Here is a 17,905-nt window from a genome sequence, read left to right as displayed (position 1 = left end):
CACTCTAAGCGTGTAACAGGCACAAATTCCATCCTCTCAACAATCCTATAGGGAAGTACTGTTGTTCCCAACACACTCCCCCATTCCTAGATGAAGAAACTGAAACACCAAGCCATTAAGGAAGTCTCACAAGATTCTATATCTAGTAAATGGAAAGTCTGGGACTTGAACTCATGCACCCCTCCTGGCTTCAGAGCCCATATTTTCAACTACTGCCTTGTACTGTTTCTCACAGGCACCTAAACTGGCCAGAGCTGGCTTGAGCCATCTGACTTTCTCATCCTATCCTCTCAGAGAGCATGCAAATTGTGAATTCTGGCCCCCTTAGTGACATCGTAAGCCCCAAGGCATTTCTACTTGAGGTCCACGTTCCTTGTCCCTCTAGTGTGTTGAGATATTGTAACATAAAAGCCTTAAGCTCACAAACCTGGCAGCTTTGTGAGTGAGCGAGAATTCCTTTTGAGGCATGAATTAGTCTTCTTCAAATGTTTTGACAAACTGAGAGTGTGGTGCTTAGGGAAAGAATAGCTTCGCAGTGTTTGTGTGAACAGACATCTTTCTAAAACAACTTTAGACTGTGCATGAGGCTTGATCATTGAAATAACTGTGTGGTCATTCTGAGTTGGAGCACTTTGGATTCAAATATTTTCCTGGTCTTTACCCTGTGAATGCCCAATCCTAAAAGCTGGCCTGAATTAATGTTTCTCGATATCTTTAAAGGAAGCAGAGTCAGCAGAGTCAGGAAGCAGAGTCATCTCTTAAAGTTAAGAAAGAACAATGTGGGCCTGGTCCTAGCCTCTTCCGTGCCTCTCTGCTCATCTGTGAGGGTCACTAAGGCCAGTCCAGCTCCCCTCAGGCTCACCTTTTCCCTCCTGACCACTAAGGGCTACATCAATGACCCGGTCATCATTTTTGCTTTCTCTTCTCTGGATGTTCCCAGAAGTATATGGGTAGATTGTCGGGCCCATGTCATTCTTGGTCAATGCAACCATTTGGCTATGTATCAGCACACAGGGCAATGTTTGGCCAGGGAACAGTTATTATTGGTACCTGGACTCAGAAGGCAAGGAGCAGAGTGTTCTCAGGCATCAGTACTGCATACAAAAATAATTCCTGGTTCTCAGCCTTGTTTGGGAAACATGGCCAGGATTGGGGCAGGAACAGCACAGACAACCCTAGCCTATCAGGCCACGTCCTCCCAGCTTTACACCAATGGTGGCCTTGTCTCTTCTTCACCAGGTCGTTTGATGCCTTTGTATCCCAAGGAAGAATGTGTCAGACCTACGAGTGACTCAGGCTGCTCACATGAAGGATGGCTTTGTCCTAGAGTTAGATAATGCCAAGTACAGGAAAGAATTGTGTGGGTGGGCCACCTTTAAGCAAGAAGAGGAGAGTTATATCTATAAGTGTGTCCCACAATGTCTGCTTTCAGCTCTGGAAGGGACCTGAAACCTCCGATCATGGTCCTGTTTGTGACTTTCCAGGATATCGTCCACTGGCCAACAGCGTCTCAATGGCCTGTGTCCGACAGTGTTCTTGAAGGAGATAATGTCAATGTCAGGGATTGTACATGAAGGTCGATTCAATAAAAGGAAGTTCAAGGACTAAATTACGGACAGGTACTACTGCTCTTTCTGAGAGAAGGGAGCCTTCAGCTGGCTGATGGTCTATTATGTCCAGAGCTTGTGGTGTTTACCTGGCACATTATAGAGAGGATACCACATAAACAGCCATCCAAGATACTTTCCACGGCATGCTTAACCCAGGTTCCTGGGTTGGCCAATGTCTTGTTCTGGTGTATATGCTTTGGCCACCTTTACAAACTGTAGATCTACACACCTAGGAGTCTTTGACTGGTAAAAATCAATCTCAGAAGTTTTGCTTGATTGCCCTTCCTCAGCACTAATCAACAGGTAGTCTCTTTGTTTGTAAACAATAGAGAATCCATAATAGATATCTAGAACAAGCTTAAGCAAAAAAGAACACTTACTATAGAGGCACTGTGGTATGTCATGGAACTCCGTGACAGGAATGCAGCTGGGACTTGGAGGAAGACAAGCTGAAACTGGGGATTTGAACCCCTTCAGACCGCTCTCCCTGGTCCTTATCCATGCTCCGTTCTTCTCCCTCTCTATCAATGAGCTTTCCCGTTTTCCCAGTTCACATGGTTGAACATGGCCACCCTGGCAGCTACTGAGTTTGTTCTCTCGCAGTCCCATTTCCAAAATTCCTGGGGAAAAGCCTAACCTGGCTGTGTGGTTGACCTTTGAAACAAAAACTATGATCAGGAAGAGAGGCAACCCAGTGGGAACATCTTAGCTGCATGAAAACCACGCCCATGGCAGATTAAAAAAAAAAAAAGGCATTTCCTCGTAAACCCAGTGGAAAACCATTCACAGGAGAACAAAAGGCAGAACACTAGCTTCTCATTTTCTCTTTTGTTCCTCATATGCCAGTAAGTTTGCTGTCAGGATCTCCCGCTCTCAGGAGACATGCCAAGCCTTTAGGAAACGAAAACTACTCCTACACGTGTACGTGAACACACGCGAGCTGTTGCTGAATGGAACTAGAAGGAAACAAATTAAGTGTCCTGGGCTTAACAACATCATTTGTTTATTTGTTTAAGTTTCCTGGCAGAAAGGACCAGAAAAGCCTTCTGTAATTCCCAAACCACATGCAACTCCCCTTCTATCACATTCCCACCATTGTAATTATTTGTTTAACATCTTTCTTCCACCCTAGACGGCAAAATTTACACAGGCAGAACCCATGACAGCTTTATTCACAGCTGGATCTTTCACGTCTGAAACGGTGCCTGGAAATATAGTAGGTGATCAAAAGAACATTGAATGAATGATGTTAGCGTGTTCCCCTTACTGTCAAGTTCCCAGATAAAAGCATTACCTTAAAGTTTCCTGGTAGTCTGACCCATTGTACTACCAATAATCATAGTGACAGTGCTTTAGTTTGCTGGGGGTTATTTTTTCTGCAAAAGTCAGATTAAAGAAATTGTTATTATGTACATTTTATTCACCTGTCCCTGACTCTCTGTCTCCCTTTCTCTCTCTCTCTCTCTCTCTCTCTCTCTCTCTCTCTCTCTCCCTCTCTCCCTCTCTCCCTCCCTCTCTCCTTAATTTATTATCAAGACATAGTAATTTTTCTTTTCCACTTTTTTCTCAAATCTTCCCGCTCCTCTCCATTCCCATTATGTTCAAATGGACTTTCTTGCCGTACCCATAGATCATGATAAGAGTCTTCAAACCAGCTGTGTCTCCCCATTCATATTAGCACAAATTAGTCATATTAAAATCTCAATGTTATTCTGCTGACTAAAAAATGCCAACACTGCTGTCTTCCTACAGGATAAAGTCCAAAGACTTCAGGGGAGCTTTCAGGGCCCCACCACCACCACCACACCACTACCACCACCATCTTTGAATCCCCACCTCCTTTTCCAATGTTATCTCTTACCACTCCACCTTAGGATCCATTTCCTTGAACAAGGCAACGTTCTGGAAGACACTACATATTGTGTGGGGCCCAATGCAAAATGACAATGCAAGGCCCTTGTTCAAACATGATGAAAATTGCAGATGGTAGCAGCACAACATTAAACTGAACGCAGGGGCCTTTCTGAGCATGGGAGACAATCATGTTTCCTCCACTTCCAAGTGTATGCATGTTCTTCTCTGGGTCAAGAATGCCCTTAGATAGCCATCTTACCCATATGATTCTCACTAGAAAATTTAAAGGTCCAGTTCTACTTAATTAAAGGTCCAGTTCTCCTTCTATATATATGAATTCTTTAAGCACATTTTGTCTAACACTTTATCTAACTCTTCACTTCCCCATTAGGTTATTTATGCCTTAAATTACTTTGTATCATCCTCAGTATTTAGAGAAGCCTCAGCAAAAAGCGAGGAACTGCTAAGTACTTTTTGAGAGGCTACATTGGTAGATAAATGCATGCATTCATGATCATCAGACTGGCCCGGTGATCCTAAAGATCCTAAAGATTTCTAGTAACAGCTATTCTAGTTCACATTTCCCTCTAGAAGGTCACTTTAAAACCCTTCATTTCACATCTGACTTCTTAGAATCCTATTGCTTTGCAATCTTGCAGCCCTTTCCTGCATTTTGAACATAATACTAAGATCTCTTACAAGAAATGTTGTAATTTTATGGGGGAAACTCGAGAGATTAAGAAAAATCTCAGAGGCCTGAATTTGGAGACGTGCAAAGAAAGACCCTGGTTGGAAATAAAGCTAAGTGTCATGAAATGTTAGCATTCCACAGGGCCTCTGAGATGGTCAGCTCATCTTTCTTGTTTTACAAAGGAGGAAACTGAAGCCTAAGAGGTGAAGCATCTTGACGAAAGTCGCATGGCTATTTAATGAGAGGAACAAGGCCTGGTCTCCTGAACTCTTGTGTGACTTGCAAGGATATCCCCTGATACGTTGCAGCAGACAGAACTTTGCGAGATCTTGTAATCCCTACTCATGGGTATTTGTCTATGTGCAAAGCAGAGATTGAATACAGATGCAATAGTATAAAACATGTTGTATTATTTTTTAATACAATTCACTTTGGTTTTCTACGAAATTCTGGACTTTGGCATCTAATCAGCCAACATTCAAATTATTAAAATATTTACATTTAGACATAGGGCTTATTGTATACATAACATGGAAAAAGTATAGAGCAATGAGAGTGCAAGCAGCATTATGGATCTGATTGGAATAACTGCTCTTGTAGCTATCAAGGGGTACTGTTGCTAGGTAGAGTACAGAAGGTTCTGATAGTAGCTAGGAGTCCGTTGTAAAAAAGGTGCTGCTGAAGTAGTGACAGCCCACTACCATCAGCTGCAATTGCTAAGGGACTTGGACTTGGTCCTCTGCTGGAACTGGGAATTTTCCTGTGCTCTTGAGACTTCACTCTCCCATAAGGAATGTTCAAAGGACCAACATGAGTTGGGAGAATGGGGTCCTGTTAGTGCAATGGCACCATAATCCACTTCCACCCCTTGCTCCTGGATAAAATCACTCCGACTGTCTCTAAGCAGTATTTCTCAGGAGGTTGGAGATTTTTTAGATCTAAATCATGAAAATAATGTATAAGCTGGAAGGGATTTAAGGATCATCCAATCTAATGATTTTCAAGCTCTGCTTTTATCGCTCACCCCTTTGCTGTTGCTTTTTCCTTCCGTGTAATATTTCAGATTAAAAAAAAATGTTTCCAGTGCTTTTTTAAAAACTTTGCACCTAATTCTAACTTAGTCCTTCCCTTCATGAGTAAGGGGGCTGGAGCCCAGAGAGATGAATTCTTTGTATTATAATACTGAAGTGTCATTGGAAGAAGATAATTAGGTTCACTCAGTCAAATCTGAGGCATTATTTTCACCTGCCCACATCGTCAAGGCAGAGCCATTCCTAGAGAGACTAGAATTCATGGAACATTAGAATAAAGAGAGGACAATGACCCTGTGGGTGATGAATATATGGTTAGGAGAGCGAGGACACACCTTTCTTCCTCATTAGTCACTGTTCTTTTGTAAGTATACATTTATTTCTCCAAATGGACTTACTAACTATATTATAAACATAAATTATTGTATGACTTTAGTAAAGTTTACATACACATTACTTTACAGTTCAGAAAAAATATCTTTTTAGACCATGCATCCTGGTGTTCCTTTAAAAAATATGACCATTGTTAGAAGCCGTAGAGGTTCTGGCAAGTAGGCTGCATAGAGACTATAAGTGATGTGAGGCTAAGGGGAATCTGCTTAAGAAAAATGGATAATTCGGTGAGAAAAACAAAAACAGTTGAGTGGAGGAAGGGTAGAACAGAAAACTCGATCAAATATGAATCTGATGGTCTTAAGAAGGCACCATATCCATGGCAACATGGGAGAAGTGATGGATAAGGTTGATGCCCTTGGTAATGATGATTTATCTGGATGGACCAAATAGAAGCTTCACTCACAGATCCCAGTAATGTCTTTGGAATTCTTTAGATCATAACACTTCATGGGCACATGTAGTCTTCTAGATGGAAAATAATAAACAAGAGTTAACAATTACCAAAGGGTTTGGAACCACTAAGATACCTATATTATTGGTTGGGGACAATAATATTGCTGGAAGTACTGGAATGTCTCCTATACCCAGTGGAAGAAAAAGCAGTTGTTCTCCACCTTGAGTGAGTGACAGTAAGAGAGATTTCTGGGTTTCATTTGGACTGGCCAGCTTGGTCAGTACAACACAAACTAAGGGATGGATGGGTAATAACCTGGCTTGTTAGAGCAGATCAATAGCTCAAGTGAATAATCCTGCCTCCCAGTTCGCTGCTTCCAAATTATCTAAAGAGTTGAGTAAATAGCCAGATTCATTCTGAAATTCTTATAGCAAATCTTTCGTGTATAAGTAGGTTTATTTTCTTTTCTTCTCTATCCTCTCTCTTTCCTTTCTTCCCTTCATATTTCCTTCCTCCTCTCCTTCCTCCCTCCCTCCTTCTCTCTCTCCTTTTCTTCATTTCTCTCTCTTTCTTGCTTTCTATTTTGTAGAATTAGAATCCCCTCCGTGTTGGGATCAAGGAGACAGCTTATGTTGTGGCCAAAGCATAGGCTTATCAATCCAGAGTCTTGCCAGGACATTTGGCCTATCTCTTGTTTCCCTTCTGGGGCAAGACCTGGTGTTCCCCTGGTTTAACACATCGTTTCTATTAAATACACATGAATTAATAGCCATCACTGGGGTAGTTATTCACACACACACACACACACACACACGCACACACTTCCCCCTTCTCGTAATAAAAAAATTAGACCTTTTTTCCTATTCTAATTCTCTCTTTTACTTCCACTTTCCACCTTTCCCCATCCCTGCTTTCTCTTCTTTTGTCTGCTCTCTTTTTCCTAAAATCTTCAGTATATTCAGAACTGATTCACACTCAGATTTCATTGGATTAAACTTTCCTTACTTATATGTAAAAATTCACATGAATGCATAGTACTTAAGCAAATTAAAATATTACTTTAATTTGATATGTTGCTGTTGGGGGTAGTAGCTACTTTCTAGTTTTGGTCCCTTGAAATTTTGTAATGACTTGGAAATCATTCTGAAGGCTTGTTTGGGGGAGTCTCAACTAGGATTGTGTAACTGGGGGCAGGTAGGGGAGTTCAGGGTATCCCAAATTAGACTCCCACACCCTACCAAGTGTATATTTAAGTCAAATATCAACCCAGCCTGCCACTAAACAAAATAAATGTTTAGGTCAGAATATAAAGAATGAGTAGAAACAGATTCAAAGTTTTATAAGTATATATTTGTGACAAACATGATATCTAAAATCCACTTGATATAGAATTTATGTTAGATGGTTAACAATTTAGAAAATGAATTAGTCTTCTAATACTATATCCTAAAATTAATTCCAGATTGAAAAATAAAATGCAAACATTTAAGCGAATATAAATCTGTATAGGGAAAAGGTCTTTCTTTCTAAGTATACACCAAAGTTAGAAATAGTAAAAGAATTTTTTAGAAGATTGCATATAGAAATGTTAAATGCCAAATTCATCGCAAACAAAATTGAATGGCAAACTAAAAATCAGGGGAAATTTACAACATATATGACTATGTTTAATGTGCTTCAAATATAAATAGTGCTCCCAAATCTGTAAGAAAAAAATCTCAATGGAAAATTTTGCAAAGAATGTCATCAGTCAATTCACAAAAGAAAAGATACCAATAGTCAATAAACCCACAATAACATGGTTACTCATACAATGAGATACCATTATTGCTTGTCAAATTAGCAAAGCTTTTTTCTTCTTTAATAGCATCATCCATTGTTAATAAGGTACAGTGAAATGGGGACCCCCTGATAGTCCTAGTAGGAGTACAAAAATGATACATCATTTCTGGAGGAAAGAAATTAAATGTACAATAAAAGGGGATCGGTTAAAAAGGATACTGGAACATGATGAAATACTTGGTGGCCGCTAAAAATGAGAGTCTACATATACACACCTCTCCAAAAAGTAATAGTATATTACCAGTAAAAAAGCAAGGCACAAAACAGTATTAAAGTGCGGTCTCATTTTTGCACATAATACCTTTGCATATTTCTATTTCTCAAAACGAGTTTTTTTCCTCAGAATTTCCTGGAAATATATTTCAATATGTTTCAGACCTACTAGACTATAGTCTTCAGGACAGGGACCAAAGAAATGGTGGTGTTTTTTTTTTATTTGTTTGTTTGTTTGTTTGTTTCAGGCCCCAGATGACTCTTAATATCAGGTAAATGGGAAATCCTGATCTAATCTAATCTAATCTAATCTAATCTAATCTCTTCTTTAGGTTTATATTGAAACTGAGATCCAGAGATATTCTGGGAGCAGCCTAAGTAACAAGTAGCCAAGTGGAGTTTAGAATTACATGTGCTGTATTCCAAATGAGTGATCCCTTTCTAGAGCACCGAGCTTATTCAGACCAATAATCTTAAATTAAATTCCCTTCAATCCATTATTCAGTCAGACAGGTAACAGAACTTCTCTTCAACTCCATTGTTTCACATTCAGTAATGCTCTTTCTTTGTTGATGGCAAATGGAAAGTTTTCCATTTCCACCGTTCCCTAGCAATGTGACATTTTCAAACAGTAGCACAAAACTCTTTAAATAGAAAAGATCCATTTCCACTCTATCGTGACTCAGTAACAGCCACAGGATTCTTCTCAAACTTTCCTAAAAATGTCATCTTTGGGCTGGACTCAAGAGGAACATTTCAGCCAAGGAGACACATTTTCCACTCTGTCAGGAATGAGCGAGCATGGGTTTGGAACATAAAATGTTTTGCAATCCTCAGAAAAGCAATACTTCTCATCAAAACCATGGCAACAGTTTTGTGTGATACCATCAGAGCCTGGGAGCATTCAGGAGCTTCTCCCTAACTGGAGACTCACAGGGCCCATCACCTGTGTCAGAACAGTCACCCAGTTGCCTGTTGGCTCCAGAAAGAGAATGGTACCCGACATGACAGTTGCTATAGAGACACTGTGAGCAGTGATGCTGAGTTGAGTGTCCCTTATGTTAAGTTTACCTAGGAGAGAGGTAGCATGAAATGTTTCTTATGTTCTAGTGGCTCCTGATTCTTCACTTAAAAAGAATGCCCCCTTCCCCAAATGGGCAAAATACATTGAAACACAAGATATGACATGGCAAAAGTTATTGTTTTATCATCCAAATAGTTCCATTTGGAATTTGCACCAAGGCAAAACTTTAGAGTCCAAAGTCATGGGTTTGAAATTTGCTTCTCTCACTTCTAACTCTATGGCCTTGGATGAGATATTTATACCCTCTGGGCCTTATGAGCTGTAACATGGGATAATAATTCATATTCTTACCGGATTTGTCGGAAGTTTCAAGTGAGATGATTTATGTGAAAACATCTATCCCAAAGACTGGCACTTTTCAGTTCTATCAATGCCAGAGAAACAGGCAGAAGAAATACAGGAAATGAACAGGAAGATGAAAGAAGTGATCTTGGTTGAGTTAATGAGTCACCTTCTTCTATTCACTCCTTTTTCTGTCTTCTGCTTTTCCCACTTCACTCTACATACTGTGTAACCCCTGTATCTTCAGTGCCCTTTTCCTACCAGATTCCTACAAATTCCTCTTTCCCAATTTGCACCACCTCCTCCCAGAGACTGGCAATCCTGGGCATGGCCGATGTTTAAGGCAACAATGACTTTTTAAGTTATTATTAGTGCTCCCACTGAAACTTAACATTTTCTTTTCTTCAGATTCTATAACTGTAACCAAATGGGTGGGCTTTCTCTTGAAGGAACCCTTATCAATATAAAACAGAAAGGTATTTGACAGTCTTGTATAATTTAAAAAGTGGTTAACTCGCAAAATCTATCTTAATAATCCTGTGAAATTATTATTATGATTTATCATTAATATTTATATCATTACTATATACAAATGAGAAGGCTAGGACTCAGGCGTGGTGACTTGCCTAACATTACACAGCTGGGTGGAGTCAAAGCTGAGTCTATGCTTTCCATTCCCAACACCTTTTTCCCCTAAGCTGCCTCCCCTCAAGAAAGGTCTGCCCACCAGCTCTATACAGGTGGCAGAAGTGGCTTTCTATGTGATGAGAGAAATGTCACAATGTCCATCAGTCCTGATATTTCCCACATCTTCAAACTGAAACTCTCAAGCGACCTCTGCAGTTGTCCCTGATCCTTGCTTCTCCTGGGCATGGGCAAGTGACATGTTCTGGTTGCAACCCAGTGGTATGTAGAGATATTTTAGCGCCCACTCTTGAGTTGGGTACCCAGTCTCCGGCCCTGCTGCATGCGGGGAATCTATTCCTTGTCCCGCACTGTACTTGATCCAGAAGTTTCTATATATTCTTTGATAATCCTTAAGTAGAGGGCTGCTTCTCTGAATGAATGACATTTACACTTATGATTGTAGAATATTAAAGGAACATATTCCCTCTTCTTTCAGGGTGCTTGGGATGGTGGTGGAACTTGCTACTCGGGTCCTGAAGTTCACTGGGAGCGGGGGAAGAGGAACAGGCTAGAGTAGTCAAGAAGTATTTTTTAAAAAGGGTAATATAAGATTCTCCCCACCAGACATGAAAATCAATCATATGGCTAGAATAATTGAAATAGTGTAGTATTGAATAAGAATAGCCAGATGAGGAAATCAGAATTGAGAGCCCAGGACTTCTGAGTAAAGAGGCAACTTGAACGCAAGCATTTGACTCCCAATTCTGATGAAAGAAGGCGAAAATAGGGAAAATAAATTAGCTTTGATTATAGAAGCTAACAAAGTCTGACACCAAAATGCCAGAACCATAAAAGAACATATTGGGATGACATGGAAAAGGCACCAAGAAATCACTTTCCTTCACCACCCAGAGATGACCATATGGCCTCAAAGGAAGTGAAGAAAAAATTACACGAATACCTGTAATTTGTAGGTGGTAGGGAGTTAGAACTGGGAATAGGGGAAGGCATGGGCCAAAACGCAACCCTCTTCTCAGAGTATTTTTAACTACGGTGGATCAGTGGAGGTTTGCCAAGAGCTCTGGAGACACAAATGGCCATAGCAGGCTGAAAGCAGGGCGAGAGGTGCTGCTCAGCAAAGCACAAAAAGATAGCTTGGGAAGGAAACCACATAACAGCTGAGGACAGCTGTGCCCAAAGGGAAAGGTTGCTTCACAAGCACAAGGTCTCTGCCCAAAGCATCGGGGCTCTCCCTTTGTAGAAGGAAGCAGCCACAGAAAGGGATGTGTTCATTCCAGCCCCACCTCTAGCATCACAGCTTTGCCAAACCTGGAGAAGAAGCCACCCAGGGACAAATTCCACTGCCAAGCCATCTTGGCCTTGGCCTTCTGACCACTCTCTTTAGGCTTGGAGCCAAACCACCAGCTCCAGTGGAAAGGATTGTAGCAGCTCCCAAGTGGTAACAGCAGCAAGGCCAAGGGCAGTGGGCAACTCAGCCATACTTCACTAGTGAAAAGAGAATCAGGACAACCTTTTCAGAGAGGTATTTGCCTTCTGCACCAAAACCTTCAAATTTGATATTTCCTGTAATCAAATAATTCTACTTCTACACTGTATCCTAAAGTAATATTGAGGATGTGGCCCAAAATTAACCACAAAGACCATTCACTGCTGTTTTTCATGGCAACATATTGAAAACAAACTAAATACCCAAGAATGGGCATTTGGTGCAATAACTTATAGAAGAACCAAAAAATAAAATGCTATGCAGTTACTAAAATAGTATGTTTTGAAGGGTGTTAAATAACATGGGAATATATCTGTGATGTATTATTAATAGAAAGTAGCTAATGAAGGAAAACTTATAATATGATTCTATGTAAATCTGAGGGGAAAAGGACCTCAAGTACACAAATCAAATGTTAATAATTGTTATCTCTAGCTCAGGGATAATTTTTTTTCCTGGAAGCTTTTCTATATTTTGCAATGTCTCCACATTTAGTGCATATTGATTTTGCTTTCCACATCTTTATCCCTTTGTGTTATATTCTAAGAGAAACATTCAGTTCAATTTTCCAGCTTACTAATTCATTTTTAACTATATTCATTCGAATATTCAGCCATCCATTTGATATTCAGCCATCCATTTATTTTAATGAACTAAGTTTTACTTTGATCTTGCAATTTTAATTTTTTTAAATTTTAGTAAAACACAAATATAAAATTTGCCATCTTAACTTTTTTTGTTTACAGTTCAGTGACATTAAATATATTCACATTGTTGTGCAACCATCATCAACCATCCATCTTCACCTCCCTCTTCATCTTGCAAAACTGAAACTCAATACCCATAAAACAATACTCCTCAATCCCCCAGTCCCTGGCAATCACTATTTTACTTTCTGTCTATGAATTTGACTACTCTAGTTACCTCGTATAAGTGGATTCATACAACATTTGTCCTTTTGTGAGTAATTTGTTTCACTTAGCATAATGTCCTTCAAACTTTTCCATGTTGTAGCATGTGTCAGAATATCCTTACTTTTTAAGGCTGACTAATATTTTATTGTATGTATATCCACATTTTGTTCAACCAATCATCTGCTCATAGACACTTAGGTTACTTTCACCTTTTGGATATTGTGAATAACAAACATGGATGTTCAAGTATCTCTTCAAGTCTTTGCTTTCATTTCTTTGGGATATATACTCAGAAGTGGGAATGCTGGATCACATAATAAGTTTATTTTTAAGTTTTTGAGGAGCTGCCATGTTGTTTATCACAGTGGCTACACCATTCTATATTCCCACTAATAATGTGCAAGGGTTCCAATTTCTCCACAGCCTCACCAACACTTTGTATATACATCCTAATGGGTGTGAGGTCGTTTAGTTTATTTTTAATTAATGAATGTGTTCTTACCTGTCTCTAAGACCTGTTCCATTGTTCACATTGTAACCTTGAATATACATTCTTTCATTGTAAGTTTGGAGTCTTTCTTGGAGTCTTTCTTTCATGGTGCTAACATTCCTCCAACGTTAGGTGATTCTCAATGGTACCCTCACAAAGTGCCCTTGTGGATACCTGTTAGATTGTCTGAAGCACAGGTGAGCACAGCCTGCAGGAAAAAGAGATGTTCTGCTACTGGTGTTTTGATCTGATTTCAGGGATTGGGAGAAAGGCATAGGATGACCAGTTGCTAATTTCAGACAATGAAGGATTCTTAACCCTCTTAAGTATCGCCAACAATCTGGAAACTCACACCTGTGTCTCCCAAGATGCTGGTCCCACCGGCAGACAGACAATCCCATCCCCCATAACCAATGCTTGGTCCAATGTGGGTAGGGGTGCAGGAGATGGTAGAGGTTGACTTCTTGCTTTGGTATCCCAACTAAAAACGCTGTTAGATTGAGCAAAGGACCCCCTCCTGCTCCCGAGCAAGGGGGATTCTTGGTACAGCTTTCAATTACTCACCTGTGTATGTCTTGGAATGTAGTTTTCCAGTGCAATCGCATACTCCTTTTACGTCTCATAGATTATTTATAGTTTTTTTTTTTAAATAATTAATTAAGGAAGATATTTTTAAACAAGTACAAATAGAATAGTATAATGAATCACCATGTACTCATTACCACTCAGCTTCAATTCATGAATACTCTTATTTTGTCTAAATCTCCCATTCTCCCTTCCCACATTATTTTGAAGCAAATCCCAGTCATCATATGACTTCATCCATAAACAGGCATGTATCACTAAAACATAAAGTCTTAGCAAAATCTCACAATACTATCATCATATCTTTAAAAATTAACAATAATTATTTAATATTATCAAATACCAAGTCAGTATTAAATTTGTAACTGGCTCACAAATTTCCCGTTGGTTTTATAATTTATTTATTTTTCTAATCATAAGACAATTTTATTCACAAAAGAATCCTGAATTGCTCTCTCTTTGCAATATGATCTTTAGTAGAGTGAAGTGGATAAGGGAGCCTAATTATTCCCTCCAAGTAAGAATATGGAGGACACAGCACATATAAAGCACTAGCACTAGCATATAAAGCACCTTGTTCATGGCAAAGGATCAGTGCAGCTGAAGTAGTTGCTGCTATTATTATTTTGGTTTATTTTAACCTAGTTTCTTGCCTTTACCCCTACCATGCAGTTGTCATAGATTGTGCATAGTTTTGAGCCACTGAGGAATTCCCCTTCTTTTTCAGTGTAGGTAAATGTCTGCATTTTCTGTGCTGATTCTGAGCAACTTCAACCCAAGAACCAAGATGGTGAATTCAGAACCTCCCTGAGAAAATGGAATAGCCATAAGGAAGAGGATAAATGTGTTGGGGGTAGAGGGGTGAGGTAAAGGAGAAAAATCACAAACACTAAGCTCATCATGCATATATTTACTATTTGTGTATGTGTGTGTGTGTGTATATATATATATATATATATATATATATATATATATATATATACATATAGATGACATATAATTTATTTGTATTATGGATAGTAACATAAATTTTTATAATACAGAGTATAGTTTGGATGATTTACAGTGTTTTAATTTCTCTAAGCAAAACATGACACCAGTAGCCCTTCTATGAATTTACAAATGGATTCCAGGGTCTCATACTACTACCATGGATTCTATCCTAGTATCATGTCTTACGATAATAGGATCAACATAACTTATGTTCCAGACAGGCTGCTAAGCAACCTGTTTACATTGTTTTTTCAAACTTAATAGCAACACTACAAGATAGGCATTGTTCCCATTTGCAGATCAGGAAACTGAGGGTCAGAGAGGTCTTGCCCAGAATAAGTCACCTATGAAGGGGCTAGAGATAATTTAAACCCATCTTAGACTCCAAAGCCTATATTTTCTTTGCTCTGTCTCTTCTCTTGAAATTACAAACCAATTCCCAGAAGAACTCGGTGACATTTATCTCCCAAGTGGTATAGTATAGAGAGAGGGAGCATGGGGCTCTGAAAATAACTTTCACTTCGAAGAGGAGACTATTATCCTAGGTTGTTACCAACTTACTGCAAAACCCCCTCAGCTTCTCTCATTCTTCTTTCTCCATGTCTACAACAGAAATAAAAAGGTGCCTTACACAAATTTTCACAACTGGTCAGAAATAAAATGAGAAGAGCTATGCAAAAAAAATAGTATGTTGTAAATATAAATGATCATGATCTTATTTAGCCTAACTCGCAAACTAACACTTCCTTTTCTAAGTTTTGCAGTTACGGCTTCAGCAGAGAAGGACCCAGGAGCAACTGGCTAACCAAGGCATAATACCACGTGAGTAGTTGAGTCTCCTATTAATATTTACTGACATATTAACATGGGACCATGTGATTTGGGCGCTGGAAAGCACCTCAAAGTCATTTTTGCTTAGCCCAAGGGTCCTGATAGACTCTAAGTCAGTGGAAACCCCAGACCTTGGATCTTTGGCTCCAAATGCTACTCACCCTCAAAGGCTTCCTTTAATGATATAGGTTGTACTTAACCTATACTAATGATATAGGTTGTACTTAAAATTCTAATGTAGTGGGTTTGGTTTTAGGGTAAACACAAATCATCATGGGCATCCCTTTCTTACTTTTAAAATTAGATATAATCACTGTTCTTTCCAGAAGCATCAATCACATCATCTTTTTCTCACTTCCTTGGTTTCACATCTGTTTGGGGTACTCGAGTCCACAATTAGTTGAATATTGTCACGTGCTTCCCTTCTGGATTACTGAGTAGCAATACCATCTAGCCGAAATGGTATAATATTGAATTACTGGCCATAATTTGGGTCAAAGAAGGATTATCATGTCTTTTAGAAGATATATTTGAAATTGTCTACCAATTTAGCAATTAAAGCTAACTCTTGGTAATTATAGAAATAGCTAAAAGGGTGCTCTGGGTGAATGAAGTCACAGTTTAAGCTCCTTTGGGTCATGTTTTCTAACTTCCTCTCCCAACGGAATTTAAAAATGAATATCCATAATGACACTTGCAAAAATCCAGATCTCTGTCATGACTAGTACCTCAGAATTTAATATGAAACAAGTGGAAGTTTGCCCTTGATAAAATGTCCCGCGGTTTGTAATATTAGAGCTCTATGAGCCAAGGTCTAAAAATTTTTTAAGCATAGAGTGCTTCAGAGCCAAAACAGAGCTAAGAATTTTTCAAGCTTTTTCCTTTGTGTTTCAAGAATAGCATTTTTTTTTTTTTTTTTTAAGGAGGGCACAGCTCACAGTGGCCCATAAGGGGATCAAGCCCGCAACCTTGGTGTTATTATTAGCACCACTCTCTAACCAACTGAGCTAACCGGCCACCCCCCAAGAGTAGCTTTGTTTTTTTTAAATGACTGAGTCCTACAAACAGTAATCAGCAAGTGGCCTTATAGTGGAATAACTTTCTTAGAGGTTTGCTAAGCACAAAAGAAACAGCTCACCCTGCAATTTAAAAGTTGCTTAAACCACATGTATAACTATGATGAGAAGCCACAGAAGCAAGTCTGTGTGTGGCCTGTTGCTCTTAGTCAGCTCACCTGTAAAGGTGCTTAAGACAGAAGAGAGACCAACCAAAGGTCTGCAGATTTCAGGTTAGATAAGTGGAACTTCACTCAAAGCTGACCAAACCAGTCTTTTTAGGAATCCTGTCACTAATGTGTAGAATCTAATTGGTTTAACCATTATCTTGAAGAATTACTTATTAAGATTGTAGAAAAGTACAGGCCCACTAGGATCGTTTCAGCAGACCACAGTCGGTGCCATGTACCCTTAAATATGTGATGAGCCATCGACTTGAATAGTATAAAAGTAATCCATCTCTGCAATGGTGTTTCTTTTCCTTAATTTTAGAAAGGCAAATGGAGGGGATAGAACCAGGACCAAAGTCAGCTCAAGTTGCGTACAACCAATGTAAAGTTCAATCCATATGCTTCAATTTTCTGAGCCTGGGTCTTGCAGCTGGCATTTGGATGAGAATAAACTTATTTATTTATTTATTTATTTATTTATTTATTTACTTACTTACTTACTTATTTATTGAGGTTAATGGGATTAAATCTCTGGGAATCAGTAAAAACACCTAATAAAGATAGGAATTAATCCTATGTTAGATTTTTAAAACACACTTCTATGTAAGTTGTGTAAACAAAATGTCCATGTGTATAGTAGGGTCCAATGGGGATATATTTTGTTATCTAGGTTTTCCAGAATTGAATAATGTACATATTAACAAAATACTGCTTGACAGAAATTTTATATCCATAGTCCATTGTGTCATTAAGATAATTACTGGAACAAGTTCTCTGAGTAGGAAATTAGTTTTTCCTTTTAATTTAGCAAAATGATAAAGGTTAATTAAGCACCATCTCTTTTCTTTAGTTTTGAGCCTCTTCCTCTCATCTAGGTTTTCCAAAGTTATAGATTCTGCTGTGGAAAAAGGTCAAAGCCACAGCAGGCACACACTGCAGGCCCAGCCTGGACAAACTGTGACTACTTAGCTCTTCTTAGAAAGCTCGATCTAGGAGGAATCTCTACCTGCCAAGAGATTGGGGGCAGGGAGGAGATGCCAGCGCCTTCAACACAATCAAAGATTAAACATTCCGTCTAATGCTGTTCAGAGAAGCCTGTTTACTCACGCACCTAAGGGTACATGTGTAAATGCAACCCATAGAGAGGAAACAGGAGACAACAGTCTCAAGGTCTTTTCAATTCCATCAAATGCAACACATTTCATTATAAACCAGACTATATGCAAGGTGATGAGCCAGATACTCGAGGCACAACAGTGAGCAAGACAGTCTTACAGGGAAACCCAAGATTTTAAGTGAAAAGGTGACAAAAATACACATAAGTATAATTCAATGT

The 17,905-nt window shown here is 39.1% G+C and overlaps 1 protein-coding gene across 6 annotated transcripts in view; it reads left to right on the top strand.

The window, feature by feature from the left end:
* Window positions 1-17,905, top strand: part of MYOCD (myocardin) — a 90,365-nt gene that overhangs the window by 17,732 nt on the left and 54,728 nt on the right. For 4 of the 6 annotated variants that reach the window (XM_081027798.1, XM_081027797.1, XM_081027796.1 and 1 more), the window contains exon 2: window positions 15,270-15,335. The exons of the other annotated variants lie outside the window; for them this stretch is intronic. In XM_081027798.1, the coding sequence (XP_080883924.1) occupies window positions 15,270-15,335 (66 nt within the window). The remainder of the gene's footprint in view (window positions 1-15,269; window positions 15,336-17,905) is intronic. 6 annotated transcript variants of the gene reach the window in all.

This window comes from Rhinolophus hipposideros (assembly GCF_964194185.1).
Source record: "Rhinolophus hipposideros genome assembly, chromosome: 20".
Classification (NCBI taxonomy): Eukaryota; Metazoa; Chordata; class Mammalia; order Chiroptera; family Rhinolophidae; genus Rhinolophus; species Rhinolophus hipposideros.
The sequence above is the reverse complement of the archived record's forward strand: the minus strand, read 5'-3'. Positions and strand labels throughout refer to the sequence as shown.